Here is a 14,766-nt window from a genome sequence, read left to right on the forward strand (position 1 = left end):
GGACTGGAAAAAAAAATCCCAAACCCAAATATATTATAGGAACCAGGAGTTGACTTTCACTGAGAAGAATTCAACATTACCTAGAAGCCAACAGAGTGTATCTGTACACTTCAGATTTTATTGTTTTCATATATGCAAATAAACAACACTGACTGTGTTCATCTCCATTGGAGGCAGAGACCAAAGGGCCAAGATTTGAAACCAATCAGGCCTCAAGCAGTGAGACCCTCTCTCAAAGTACAAACCAGGTGTGGTAGTATACACCTTGTCTTCCTAGCTACCGGGAGGCAGAGGCAGGAGGATCAAGTGAGAGATCCTATCCGAAAAATGCCTAAAGCCCAAAGGGATGCTGGGATAGTCCAAATAGTAGACTGCAAGTGGGAGGCCCTGAGTTCAAGCAGTTTTTTTGAGGTGACCACCCAGGTCTGCTCATTGTCCTGGAGCTGTTCCTGGATTCCCTCCGCCATCCACGTCCCAGCTCTCCTGTCCTGTGCTTTCCCGTAGATGTTCGAGGCCAGTTCATTGGGCACATCCTAGCTTATTACACCCCTCCTCCAGAGAGTGAGCAAGATCGGCGAAAGCTGTGGCCACTCAAACTATGTCTTAGATTTAATGTAGGCATTCATTTGAGTCTTCACTTTTGTGCTGAAGTAAGACGTGCTGATTTTCTAGGTGTTTCTTCCCCTCTCTGTAAGACCAGGTTGGCTTTCCTGTCCAGTCTTACAAACGGTATGCTTTTTCTTCTCCCTCTCTCTCTAACAATCTGGAATCATCGTGCTGGTTTGCAAATTTTCCCTGCCATCTTTCCTAGACTGTGTGTAGTTTGTCTCTTATACAGCGACATCACAGGCAGTAAAGAAATTAAGTTCTTTGCTCACATTGACTATTTCTACTGTCAAGATCCACAATCCTTTTCCTTTTATGCAACATTGTGAGTTCTAGTGTGTGTGTGTGTGTGTGTGTGTGTGTGTGTGTTCCCATGGATAAACTTCATTTTCCCCTTTCTTTCCAATTCATCTAAAATCTTTTCCTTCAACTCCTCCAGGTCTTTAAATCAATAGAAATTAAGTTACTTAAAATACTGTGAAGATCCTCCAACTCAGTGATTTAAGATGGTCTAAATATGCTATAGCAAATGTATAATAATAACAAGAGGTTCATTCCTTATTCCTTATTTTAGGCCCAAAATGGGTAATAGAGGATTAGTGTTTCCCTCTGATAACTATCATTTATTTATAATCTATTTAATTTTAATTGTTTAAAAAATATGTTATTCACCAATAAGAGCTTACATTGGAGATTGCACTTGAATAATTTCAAAATGTCAATGCATAATGTGTTTGCTGCTTTCCATTACAAATATCCAAAGCACTATGATTCTGTGACTTAAAAATAAATCTTATAAAATTCATCATTTTGAATACTGGATTTAAAAAAAACAAAACTTGATTAACAATGTTATTAAAATAAAGCTACATCTCCTTTTCCTTGAATGGAAAAGGGTAAACCAGTCATTTACTTATAGTTTAATTGTCCCATGATCAACGATTGTTCTCTAAGCCTGCAGATAAAACTTACCTGAAATATAAAAGCAGTGGCCTTTGCTCCAGCCATAGAAGTTGAATAGCTTTGTTTTATGATAGGTATCTCCCTCAATGATACTCTTAAGTTTTACTTTTCAGAAGGCAGCTCTCTTTTCTTTATGGCCATTTAGTAGGGAAGTATTTCATTTGGGAAACTGTAGTTTGAGCCAACAACTGTGATTTTTTTTTTAAATATACATCTCTTTCTCACCCATAGTGTGCTTCTTATTTATTACAGGATTCCTTCAAGCAAGAATTGACTCTCACTAGCACATTCATTGAAATTGTTCAAAATAAGCCACTTTTCTCTCCTTATTCCAAAAGAAGACGTCAGACTCACAAATTTAAGATGATGGAATAGGTTTGCACTTCAGGTACCCACACCCCCCATCCTCCAGCAGGGTGCTACATGGTTCTAGGGGAACCCCATTTCTGAAGTTCCCCTCCTTGCTGAATGCATTCATTTAACAAACCACCACAAGATAGGAGCTTGCTTTTATGTGTCAGCTGAGATAGGATCCATTTTGAATAATTTATATTGGGTCGCTACTGCAGTTCATGCTAAAGAATTAGTAGTGTTCAATAAGAAACATGGTCATAATTGCTGTATGGAAGAATGCTATTGTGAAGTCAGTCATAAACTTCCCTCCACAGCATATTAAAAACAGCAGTAACAGAAAATATTGGAAATAGGACAAGAGTAGTAGGCTGTTATTATTCTCCACAGGCTTAAGCAAGTCATTCATCTTAAGAAGCTACAGCAACTTTTTCTTTTTGAACACTATTTTTAAGAAAGCCATGATACCAAAAAGCAAACGAACAAATAGAAGTGGTCACCAGTATTTTCTCCATCTAGTATTTTAGATTACTTCGTTGTTTCCTAAGTCTAACAGATCTTATCCATAGTGAGATAAGAATCACTATTGGAAACTGCTGAAGCACAGCGAGTAGCAAAAAATGCTTAAGGCCAGGGAGCCAGAGAGTGGAGAGAGGGGGCATCTCACAACCCTTTTCAGAGGCATATTCCCAATGACCTAAAGACCTCCCATTAGGCCCTACCTCTTAAAGGCTCCCTCACTTCCCAGTAGCGCCACCTTGAGTACCAAGCCTTTAACACATGAGCCTTTGGGGACCATTCAAAATCCAAACTACAGCACTTGGTAAACAGTTAATCAGAACCTTTGTCTCTGGGAAGATCCAGTGCTAGGCACAGACTTGAGCAGTGGCCTTATTTAGCACTGGCCCACATGGAAGGCCATTTACAAAAATTGTAAATGGCACAGACATCATGGAAAGCTTTTAGCCTTTAATTAATAACAGGAATAATGTCTTCCAGTAATTAATATCATTGCCATTTGGCAAGGGACCAGTGAGCAACGATACTGCTCAAGCTTTTTTTTTTTTCTGGCTTAGCTATCCAATAATTGGAAAAATGAAGAACATTTTCCAAAAGAACAAGTTGAGATTTTATAAAATCTTCTCACTTGTTTAATTAAAATGTTCCACTAAATTTATTTTTAGAGTTACTTTTTTTTGGAAGCTGTTAACCTAAATCCTAACAGATCTTAAAACATATTTGACTTGAACAGTAGGCTTTTCAACATAGTAAATCCTTTTTTTTTTTGTCTTTCAGCAGAATGTGGTTGATTTGTAGTAACTGTTTACACAAAGAAAATTTTATAGGCACTTTTGTAATGGCTTTTGATTTTTTGCCACAATTTTCATTTTCTCTAAATAATACAGATATATACATATATGATAGAAAAGGTAAACATATTTAGTTTTAAAAAATAGAAATTTCTGATAATGCTATTGGCTAATGATATCACAGGTGATATTTTTGTTGTGTAACCTGACAGACTTTTTTTTTCATTTGTTTATACATCACTATTAAAAGCTTTCTTTTCTTTTCTTTTTCTTTTCGGGGGGGGGTCCGGTCATGGGGCCTGAACTCTGGGCCTGGGCGCTGTCCCTCAGCTCTTCAGCTCAAGGCTAGTGCTCTACCACTTGAGCCACAGTGCCACTTCCAGCTTTTTTCTTTTTGCTTATGTGGTGCTGAGGAATTGAACCCAGGGCCTCAAGCATGCAAGGCAAGCGCTCTACCACTGAGCTACCTTCCCAGCCCTCTTTTCTTTTCTTTATTTCTTTAATTAATTTAGTGTGCCAGTCCTGGGGATTGAACTCAGGGCCTGGGTACAGTTCTCAAGTATTTTGGCTTAAGGCTAGCAGCTATACCACTTTGAGCCACAGCTCCACCTCTGGTTTTCTGGTGATTAATTGGAGATAAGAGTCTCATAGACTTTCTTGACTTCAAACTGCAAATCCTCAGATGTCATCTTCCAAAGTAGCTAGGAATACAGGCAGGACCTGGCTTTATTTTATTTTTTTAAAGGAAAAGTAGGTAATTTCATATGTATTCCTTTGTGCCATCTTTCTACTTGAAACTACTTGTAACATTTTTCTACACTATCATCCATAAACAATTGTCAGAGCCCTTTTCTCAGGGAAGATTTGGAGTTAGAGTCCTATTAAACAGGCTTGGAATGGGGGAGGGGAGGATGGCCTGTCCTGGAAGCCACCTTGCTACATCATGGACCTTTCCATGCTGTAAGATATTTTCGATTGTGATGTTATTATCTGCAAATATTTCATGGTGTTATCTTCACATAGCAGCCTGGCTATTTACACTGTTTCAATTCCCTTTGCATTTGTCAGACATAGACCCCCATACCCTTGTATAAATAAGACCATTAAAATGTTTAGTTCCAATTCAAAGCTGTTTAAAATACTGGAACCAAAGAAGTTTGAACACGTGTATACAGCCAAGGGGTTATTCATTTAGGGAATAAACCACATTATTGAAGCTATCAATTACCTACTCATTGATTTCAGTGACTCTGAGTCACCTTTTTTTAGAGCTAGAAGTAATTACTGTGCATTTGAAGGAAAATACATCTTTTAGAAATGAAACAAATAGGAAGTAATGAAGATAATTCTGCCTCCTAGGATACAGAGAAGCTGAGTTGGATAAAAGCTCCTCAGTGATGGACCATCTTTGTTGCTAAAGCTTGCATTATTTTGAGACTCTAAGAAGTACCATAAACTAATAGGTACATTTTTTTCAAATTGAAGGTCAGGCTGGGTGCTGGTGGCTCAACCCGTAATCCTAACTACTCAGGAGACTGAGATCTGAGGATCACACTTTGAAGCTAGCCTGGGCAGGAAAGTCCAAGAGACTCTTACCCCTAACTAACTGCCAAAAGGCTGGAAGTGGAGCTGTAGCTCAAGAGGAGAGCCCTTGCTTTGGGCACAAAAGCTCAGGGACAGCTCCCAGGCCCTAGGTTCAAGCCCCAGTAGTGGCACACACACAAAAATATTAGAAATCAAAATGAAAGACAAATTCACAAGTGGGAGATACATGTGAATATCTGATCAGTGACAACATAGCTCCAAGGTGCTGAGGCTTTATTGGAGTAAGGTAGAGTGTACAACAAAGAAAATGCTCTAGAGCAAGAACCAAGGAAAGACTTCTCCAAGATAGAGTTTCTGAAAAGCTCAAATCAGAGAATGTTGTCTGTCTGACGTTTGATTCTCCTCCAAGAGAATCAAAAGTCGAAGTGTTTATCCAGCATATTGATGAGGAAATTTTCCAGCAGATTCAAGGTGTACGGGGATTGGTCAGCAGGCAAGGTGAGCTAGCCACACAACCAAGTCCTTGAAGAAGGCAGCAATGCCTGAGGGAAAATGGAGATAAAGCATAGGGGCAAGGAAGAAAGAAATATAGGAAGTGGTTGAATGAGTTAATTGACATCAGGAAGGGCTTGACCATAAATATAAGACAATTGGAAATGTCCAAGAGATGAGACAATGCCTTCTTCCATGTCTAGAGGAGGGGCAATCTTTTTTTTGGGGGGGGTCCGGTCGTGGGGCCTGAACTCTGGGCCTGGGCGCTGTCCCTTAGCTCTTCAGCTCAAGGCTAGCGCTCTACCACTTGAGCCACAGCACCACTTCTGGCTTTTTTCTTTTTGCTTATGTGGTGCTGAGGAGTCGAATCCAGGGCCTCAGGCATGCAAGGCAAGTGCTCTACCACTGAGCCACCTTCCCAGCCCAGAAGGGGCAATCTTGACATGAAGAATTGTATGTTCAAGGACCTGATTTATTTCCAAAACGGTTTAGGCAGAAGTGGGGTTATACAGGATTCTGATGTTTTAGCCTCTGTTTCATGCAAAAATCAAATTTCTAGACTTGTGACATTCTAAAGTTGCATAGTTACCCTGAGTGTAGCTTCTACAAATAAAATGATACAGGTACCTAGTGCCAGTGGCCTATAATCCTAACTACTCAGGAGACTGAGATCTGAGCATCATGGTTCAAAGCCAACCCAAGAAGAAGGAAAGTCCCTGGGATTCATATCTCTAGTTAACCACTAAAAAGCTAGAAGAGCTGTAGCTCAAGTGGTAGAGTACCAGCCATGAGCAAAAACAAGCTAAGGGAGAGAGGCCAGGCCTGTTTGATTACTTAGAGACATGGAATTAGAAACAACGCTTGCATAACCCAGAAACCTATGGCTTTTTCTTTCTGGGCTTCTTTTCTCGGTGGTGGTGGCTGCTTTCTGTTCTCTTCCAGAGTTCTGTTGGAAGGGTGGTGTCTTTTGTTTTTCACAGAATGTTCATCCAGGTGTGCCTGTATTTTTACTGTAAATTTTTGTGGCGCTGCCTGAAATTTGTAATGAGAAAGCTAACCGGAAGATGTGAACTGCAACGCATCTGCTACAACACCAAGCCAGGAGCATCTAGAACCATGAAAATTGGTAAGCAGGGAACAGCACCAGGGATTGGGTTGAGGCTACAATATGATGTTCAAGTAAACAATTGAAAGCCACTCATAAAAGACCATTTTTCAATGACTTTCTTGGTTACTGTCTTAACAGAAACATCATTGAGGGATTCAAAGAGTAAGGTAAGCACAATTCTTTCCTTGTTTTCTTCCAGCGACTTTTTACTAACAGGATGTACAATATCCTAAAAAGTAAAAAATCCAAGAAACATAAAGTAGATCATTGACTATGAAAACCAGTGCCACCTTTCTAGCAGCATACTACATGTCAGAAGTGAAGTGAAGTATCTGTGTTTGTGTGTGTGTGTGTGTGTGTGTGTGTGTGTGTGTGTGTGTGTGTACCAATACTAGGGCTTGAACTCAGTCTGGATGCTATCCCTTAGTTTTTTCTTTCTTTCTTTTTTTAAGTTCAAAGCTGGTGCTATATTACTTGAGCCACAGCTCTACTTCTGGCTTTCTGGTAGTTAATTGGAGATAAGTGTCTCACATGCTTTCTCTAACTGGGCTGGTTTCAAATTATGATCCTCAGACCTCAGCTTCCTGAGTAGCTTGGATTATAGATGTGAGCCACCAGCTTCCAGCAGCATGTTATTTACTGTGGAATTAGCCCTATTTATACTACTTCCTAAAATAGAGCAACACTAGTATCTCTAATATTTCTTTATTATTCAAACCTTTCAACTTTATACTTGACCCTTTCCAGTCAAATCAAAGAGCAGACATAAGTCTGTTCTCTCAATAGTTTTATCTTATTATTTCATTTTTCACCCCTAAGATTGATATAATGTCCAGTAACACTGGGAAATATATTGTGTGTGGAAAAGGAAATGTAATATTGCAATATAAGTAGCTTAAAACTCAACTCATCAGTAAAAACGGAAGCTCTCTTTCTTTCTCTCTGTCTTTGTCTCTGTCTCTGTCTCTCTCTCTGGTATGTGTGTGTTACATGAAATACCTTTTAATGGGAAAATAGCAATTGTAAAGATATCAAGGCACAAAAATCAGTCAAAATGAAAACTTCTTGCATGAGTTCACTGATGCTGTCTTAAAATGCAGGGGTGGAGGGAATACTAGAAGCTTTGAGCTTAAGCCTTCCTACACTAGATCAAACAAGCTGGGCTGTGGTGGCTCATGCCTGTCATCCCAGCTACTCAGGAGGCTGTGATCTGAGGATTGCAGTTCAAAGCCAGCTTGGGTAGGAAAATCCGCGAGACTCTTATCTCCGACTAACCACCAGAAAACTGGAAGTGGCATTGTAGTTCAAAGTGGCAGAACCTTAACCTTGAGCAAAAGAGCTCAGGGACAGTGCCCAAGCCCCTTGTTCAAGCCCCATGATCACCAACACCAACAAATAGCCTAAACAAATACTGGAAGCTTTGTCTCAGGAAACACTCTTTAAGCCAGTGGTGACACTGAAGAGAATTGACTGAAGCATTGTTTTCCAGCTGCTGCAGACTTCAGTGAGTGTTCACCCTGATGCAATTGAGAAAACCATAGAAGATATCATGGAACTGAAAAATATTAACCCCGACATAAATCCACAGTAAGAACGTTTTGGATGTGGGAAATATAGAACCCAAGTAACAGCTAGCCATACATTTCCTGTCTTATCTCTCCCTGTCCCTCCCTTCCCTATGTCCTAACTCCTTCACACTCTTCCTGAAATAACATCAGTGTTTTTTGGATTCCAGTTGATGGATAAAAACAAAAGGTGCCTTTTGTGTTTGTGAACTGCCATTGTGTTTGTTTTCCACTTCCAAGATGCGATGAACATAATTATGGGAGAGATGTCCCTGAGAGAGGAACGGGGGATAAAGAAACCCATTTGTTACCAGGTGTTGGTGGCTCACACCTGTAATCCTAGCTACTCAGGAGGCTAAGATTTGAGAATCACAGTTCAAAGCCGGCCTGGGCGGGAAAGTCTGTGAAACTCTTATCTCCAATAAACCACCTGAAAACTGGAAGTGGCTCTGTGGCTCAAGTGGTAGAGCACTTGCCTTGAGCTGAAGAGCTCAGGGACAGAGCCCAGGCCTGGAGTTTAAGCCCCAGGACCGACAAAAACAACAACAACAACAAACAAACAACCTATTTGTCAACAACCGTATGTACAGTGGCTGCTTTGCATGCACTCCAAATGTTCAAGTCATAAATGTACCTAAGCTGATTCTGCTGCATCTAGAATATTCCTTCAGCGCCCTCATGAATATTCTTTCATAATAGGCTGAGCATCTTGGAGACAGTTTTCCTACCTGCTTATCAAGAAGACAGGCATGTGTGGGAGGAAGAGATGGTTTCTTATTTGAAGACTTTAGAACTTTATAATTTATTCCTCTCATCTTGGAAGTCTTCAAATGCATTTGGCAACATTCGTGACATTTAAAATTAGCTTTCTGCTTTTCCATTGGGTACAGCAACTATTTTTTTTTATAAAATGTGGGGCTAAGGATAATGGGTAGAATAAATTCCAAATGTAGATATATTTGGAGACAGTTTTAGGTTTGTAACAATCAAGCTGTCCTTTCGATCTATATACATGAGAACTTCAGATGTTACCTTGAAGGAAAGCTTTTAATTGCCAAAAGAGGAAGGCTCTTAATTGCCAAAGTCAGGAAGCTGGAGTTGAAAGGATTGCTGAGTGCAGTCCCTTGCATTTGAGACTTTAGGCTTGACGCGCGTCTGTCTCTTGGAGGGGTGGTAGGGATTAGCTCTCTGAGGGCTCAGCACAAAAACTGAATTTCCAGCCTTCGGAAGCCACTTCAGCTAATTAGCTGCCTTTTCTTCCTTCAGATGTTAAGTTTGCTTTAATTATATACTAAATATATATTTTTAATCTGCTGACATATATTTTATTCCTTTGGGGAAGTGATAAGAAGGCAATTCATTCAAAATTAGTCTGATCCAACATATAAGTCTAGACTAGACAACAGTAGTTCATACCTAGAATCTTAGCTACTGAGATCTGAGAGTCAAGGTTCAAAATAATAGGGGCAAGAAAGTCTGCGAGACTCTTACCTACAATTAACTACTGAAAAGCCAGAAGTGGAGCTGTGTCACAAGTGGTGAAACACCAGCTTTGAACAAATAAAGCTCAGGGACAGCGCCCAGGCCCTGAGTTCAAGCCCCTGGACCAACACACACACACACACACACACGTATGTATGTACGAACTGGGCAGAAAAGACGTCATTGTCCTGTAATGATATTTAGAGATTAGATTGGATTAAATATAACAACAAATCATTCCTATAGCTGTTCTATTATAAGGTATAGAAATTGCATTCTAAAGCATTTCTCATCTCTTCCTTTTTAAAATTTGTTAGAAAAAGGTATTGGTAGCATTTGACTTTCATTGTTATTTGATTGGGTGGTTTTTTTTTTTTTTAACACATCTGTGTGGGTTTGAACGCCTTTCCTCTCAAACTTTTATTGACAAAACTTAGTATGAACAAATTACATACTTTGCCAAGAAAAATAGGTGACCATCTCAGGCCCTGAGTTCAAGCCTCAGAACTGGCAAAAGGAAAAAAAAAATAGGAGATTAAACATGGAGAAAATATTTCAAATAATAAAACTCTTACTAATATTGACCTTAATTTCTTTCATTTCCATTCCTTTCTTTTTTTTTTTTAAAATAATCTCATCTTTATTTTGTATTTTTTCTCTTTGCTTATGTGGTGCTGAGGAATCGAACCCAGGGCCTCAGGCATGCAAGGCAAGCACTCTACCGCTGAGCCACCTTCCGAGCCCCTCATTTCCATTCCTTTCAAGGCCAATATATTTATAGTGCTACAGTCCAGCTATATATAAAATTTTCTATAGGCATATAGAAAATTGCTACAGACCAGATTTTAGTTGGCTCTTTTTGTTCCCGCCTCTTAGTTTTCCACTTTGTTTTTTTTTTCTCAAAACAAACCTTCTCCTTGGTCTTACACTGATTTTTCTGGTGGTGATCTGTGCCACTCACAAGCAATCACTTGATATACCTACTTGATAACAAGTAATTATTAAATTATAAATTAAAGACCATTTAATTGAGCACATAATTTTATTTCGGTTTAGTGTCCCAGGCTGACACTTCCCTTTATGATTGAAGTACTATAATTCTCAGACCTGTTGCTCCTACTTTTAAACCTACTGTATCATATAATACCACCACAACAAAAATGCTGACTGAGTACACTAGGAGAAAAAAATAGATTGGACAGTATTACATAAAATTACCACTATTCGATCATTTTGAACCAGAAAAAATATAAATGATTGTGATTGTAGCTAGAACACATAAGCACAAAATAGTATGGGAAGATTTATTATTGAATGCCATCAGATGAATACAGGTAACTTTTTCCTCACACATCCTTCTGAAGGAAAATTCTGGTCTACCCAACTATCTCTGCCTGTTATTTTCTCTTCTTGTTGGTTGTAGGACTTGAACTCAGGGCCTGGGTGTTGTCCCTGAGCTTTTTTGTTCAAGGCTAGTGCTCTACCACTTTAAGCCAAAAAGCCATTTCTGGTTTTCTGGTGGTTCATTGGACTTTTCAGCTCTAGCTGGCTTTGAACCATGATTCTCAGATCTCAGCATCCTGAGTAGCTAGGATTACTGGCTTGAGCCACAAGGGCTGGGCTTCTACCTGTTATTTTTTATTTCTCATTCTCAAGTCACCTTCATGAAGAACAAATTAGCTGAATAAATGATCCATTTAGCCTAAGAAAAAGCTAAGAAAAGAAAAAAGCTGAGAAAAGAAATTGAGCTCATTTCTTCAGCTATCCATCTGGAGAATGTAATTCCACTAGCGAGATCATATTTGAATCATTTCCTGGATGTTGTACATATATAAAAAGTTGCATCGTGAATACATGAGTAAAGTGAGGACATATCCCAAGTAGTTTTGTTATTCCTTGTGTGTGTCTTCTATTTTTGAACACTTTAGGTTGGGAATCTCTCTTCAGGCTTGCCTCCTGCAAATCGTGGGCTATAGAAACCTTATCGCAGATGTGGAAAAACTGCGCAGAGAGCCCTATGATTCTGAGAACCCTCAACACGAGGAAATGCTCTTGAAGGTTAGTCCTTAACACATTGCAGTCAGTTATTATTTTGCCAAGCATGTGCTATGTCCAAGGCTTTTATTTGGATGCTGGGGATACAAAGATAAGACACAGGCACTGAGACAGGGTAAGACTGGGTAATGGGGCTTGAACTTGATCAAGGCTACCATTTTGAGCCACAGCGCCACTTCCGGTTTTCTGGTGGCTATTTTAGAGATAAGAATCACAGGAACTTTCCTGCCTTGACTGCCTTTGAACAGTGATCCTCAGATCTAAGCTTCCTGAGTAGCTAGGATTTCAGGCATGAGCCATCAGCGCCCGGCAAGACTGGGTTTTCTTGACAGTTCACAACTTGGAGGCAAATTTTTTTCATCAAATAATCATATAAGAAATTAACTTCAGGGCTGGGAATGTGGTTTAGTGGTAGACTGCTTGCCTCACATGCATGAAGCCATGGGTTTGAGTCCTTAGTACCACATAAACAGAAAAAGCTGCAGGTGGCCCTGTGGCTCAAATGGTAGAGTGCTAGCCTTGAGCAAAAGAAGCTCAGGGACAGTGCCCAGGCCCTGAGTTCAAGCCCCAGGACTGGCAAAAAAAAATTGACTTCAAGCTGGGTGCCAATGGCTCACTCATATAATCCTAGCGACCCAGGAGGCTAAGATCTGAGGATCACAGTTCAAAGCCAGCATGGACAGGAAAGTCCATGAGAGAGGCTCCTTTATTTCCAATTAACTACCACAAAACCGGAAGTGGAGCTATGGCTCAAGGTGATAGAATGTTAGCCTTGACTGGAAAAGTTCAGGAAAGCTCCCAAGCCCTGAGTTCTAGCCCCCATGACTGACCAAAAAAACACAACACAACAAAACAAAACCCAACAACTAGTTTACTTTTGCAATGTGAGAAAACCACAGAGGTGATTTCAGGTGACTCTCCTGTTTGGATCAAGTTTAGACGGTTTCACAGGTAATGAAAGCCAATAGGAGAAATAGCATTAATCAAAGAGAGTCCTGGGATTTTCGCTTATGACTTTTTAACACACATCAGAGAAGATGAGCTTGGTTTCTACTTAAGCAATAGCTCTCTGGGGAAATTACTCAAGATTTTAATGCTGATTATTTATTCGTGGGACTTGGAGAGTATTCAAAGAAGAGGAAAAAGTTTATATTCAGCATGTTAAAACTGTCAGAAAAAATAATAGAGTTATAAGTACTCCTGGCTGTCAAAGAAAAACTTTACAAATCACACAGGAGCTTATGGAATATAATAAAATATCAATAACACTTTTCCTCAAAAAATTGAATTTTGAAGTCAAGAAATTAAGAAAAAAAATCAAAGCCAATGTTTAGAGCTACTCATCCAAAAGATTTTCTACATTCACTTCTGAAAATAGATACATTTTAGAATTAGAGCATTTCTTCGCTTCTCCCCAGAATTCAACAAGGCAGCAACAGAACTAGAAAGAAATGTTTGTTTTGGTGCCCTAACTTTGTTTTATGGAGAAATGTCAAGAGAAGGTGTAATTTTTAAAAGTTTTTTCTCCAGTTACATGTCTGTGTGAAGGAGTGTACGTTTTTGTGTATGTAAGCACTTAAGCAGATGATTCATTTGTCTCTGCTAATTAGTGCTGGCTCTGATGTGAATCATTAAAAATTAAAGGAGCCTCCTTGGCAACAGTTTTCTTCTTAGGTTTCTTCCCTGCTTAATTTTAGCTAACTTACTGGCTGAATTCCATCTTTCATTGCTTTGTTCTGTCTGTTGCCCGTTTTCTGATGGTGATAGCACCCCAGATAAGGACTTCAAATGGAAATTGAGGTGGAGAAAGTGGGGAAAGGTTGTCTACTGACCAAAGTGATCACAAACAATGAGTAATTCACTCCCAGAATGACTGATTGGCAGTGGCTGAGATGCAGCAGCTTTAGCTGGTCTGGTATGTGTGCTGGTGCATTGTAGGGCAAATGTGTGAGTTGTTGTAGTTCATTTAACTACATATTGAGTCTTTAGAACATACTTTTGTCAATGGTTTATGATTTAGGTATGCATGTTATCATTTTGATTATCACCCTAAGTAAACAAAGTCTACTTAGTCTTATTTGTTTATTTATTTTTGCCAATGCTTGGGCTTGAACTCAGGGTTTGGGTACTGTCCCTGAGCCTCTTTGTGCTCAAGGCTAGCCCTCTACCACTTGAGCCAGACTGCCACTTCTGGCTTTTTCTGAGTAGTTTATTGGAGATGAGAATCTCGTGGACTTTCTTACCCAGGCTAGCTTCGAACCATGATCCTCAGCTTCCTGAGTAGCAGAGATTACAGGTGTGAGCCACTGATGCCCAGCATAACTGTTTATTTTAGAGATAAGAAAACTCTAACTTTAGTCAAGGTCTGATTCACTCTTCTAGGGAACAAGCCCAAGACTCTCTGCCACTGAATTAGCTGGAGGGCAGGCAGGCTTTTTGCAATCCATTTGGGTCATATCATTTCCAACTTGGGCAATGGCAGTCTTTTTTGTTTTAATCAGTAGTGGGGTTTGAACTCTGGGCCTGGGCACTATCCCTGAACTCTAGCTCAAGGTTAGTGTTCTACCACTTTGAGCCACAGCGCCACTTCCAGTTTTCTGGTGGTTTATTGGAGATGATAAAAGTCACACGGACTTTCCTGCCCAGGCTAGCTTTGAACAGATACCCTCAGATCTCAGCCTCCTGAGTAGATGGGATCACAGGCATGAGCCACTAGCACCCAGCATTGGCAGTCTTTTTAAAAAATATAATTTTACTATTATTATTATTAAGGTGTTGTACAGAGGGGTTGCCATTTCATAAGTCAGATAATGATAGTCTTTTAATTCCTCCATAACTTTTTCTTTTTATCCACCATGGGGCTTGAACTCTGGGCCTGGGCACTGTCCCTCAGCTCTTCAGCTCAAGGCAAGTACTCTACCACTTGAGCCACAGCACCACTTCTAGTTTTCTGGTGGCTTATTGGAGATAAGAGTTTCACGGACTTTCCTGCTCAGGCTGGCTTTGAACCGAGATCTTCAGATCTCAGCCTCCTGAGTAGCTAGGATTACAGGTGTGAGCCACTGGTGCCCGGCTAAGATCCTTTCTTCTAAAATACCTCTGGAGGGAGATTTCTACACAACACATCGAGTCATGCAGTTTTCTAGACTAAAAACTGCAAGCCAGGGTGCTTAATGGTTTGACAGGATGTTAAGGAAAGTATTTTCTGTGGTGTGGAATAATACACGTCCTCAATTTTTCTCCTGCTCTTTCTCTTTATACCCTTAAATATTTTAGAGAGTTCCAAAGG

General features: G+C 39.9%; 1 protein-coding gene across 1 annotated transcript in view; it reads left to right on the forward strand.

Moving 5' to 3' along the window:
• The first annotated feature begins 1,886 nt into the window (after window positions 1-1,886).
• The window catches only part of Elmod1 (ELMO/CED-12 domain containing 1), a 30,690-nt gene continuing 17,810 nt past the window's right edge, over window positions 1,887-14,766 (forward strand). Inside the window, exons 1-5 of the mRNA XM_013009570.1 lie at window positions 1,887-1,957; window positions 6,248-6,393; window positions 6,514-6,542; window positions 7,865-7,962; window positions 11,351-11,480. Coding sequence (XP_012865024.1) covers window positions 6,249-6,393; window positions 6,514-6,542; window positions 7,865-7,962; window positions 11,351-11,480 — 402 coding nt within the window. The 5' untranslated portion in view covers window positions 1,887-1,957; window position 6,248. The remainder of the gene's footprint in view (window positions 1,958-6,247; window positions 6,394-6,513; window positions 6,543-7,864; window positions 7,963-11,350; window positions 11,481-14,766) is intronic.

This window comes from Dipodomys ordii, unplaced genomic scaffold (assembly GCF_000151885.1).
Source record: "Dipodomys ordii isolate 6190 unplaced genomic scaffold, Dord_2.0 Scaffold10, whole genome shotgun sequence".
NCBI lineage: Eukaryota > Metazoa > Chordata > Mammalia > Rodentia > Heteromyidae > Dipodomys > Dipodomys ordii.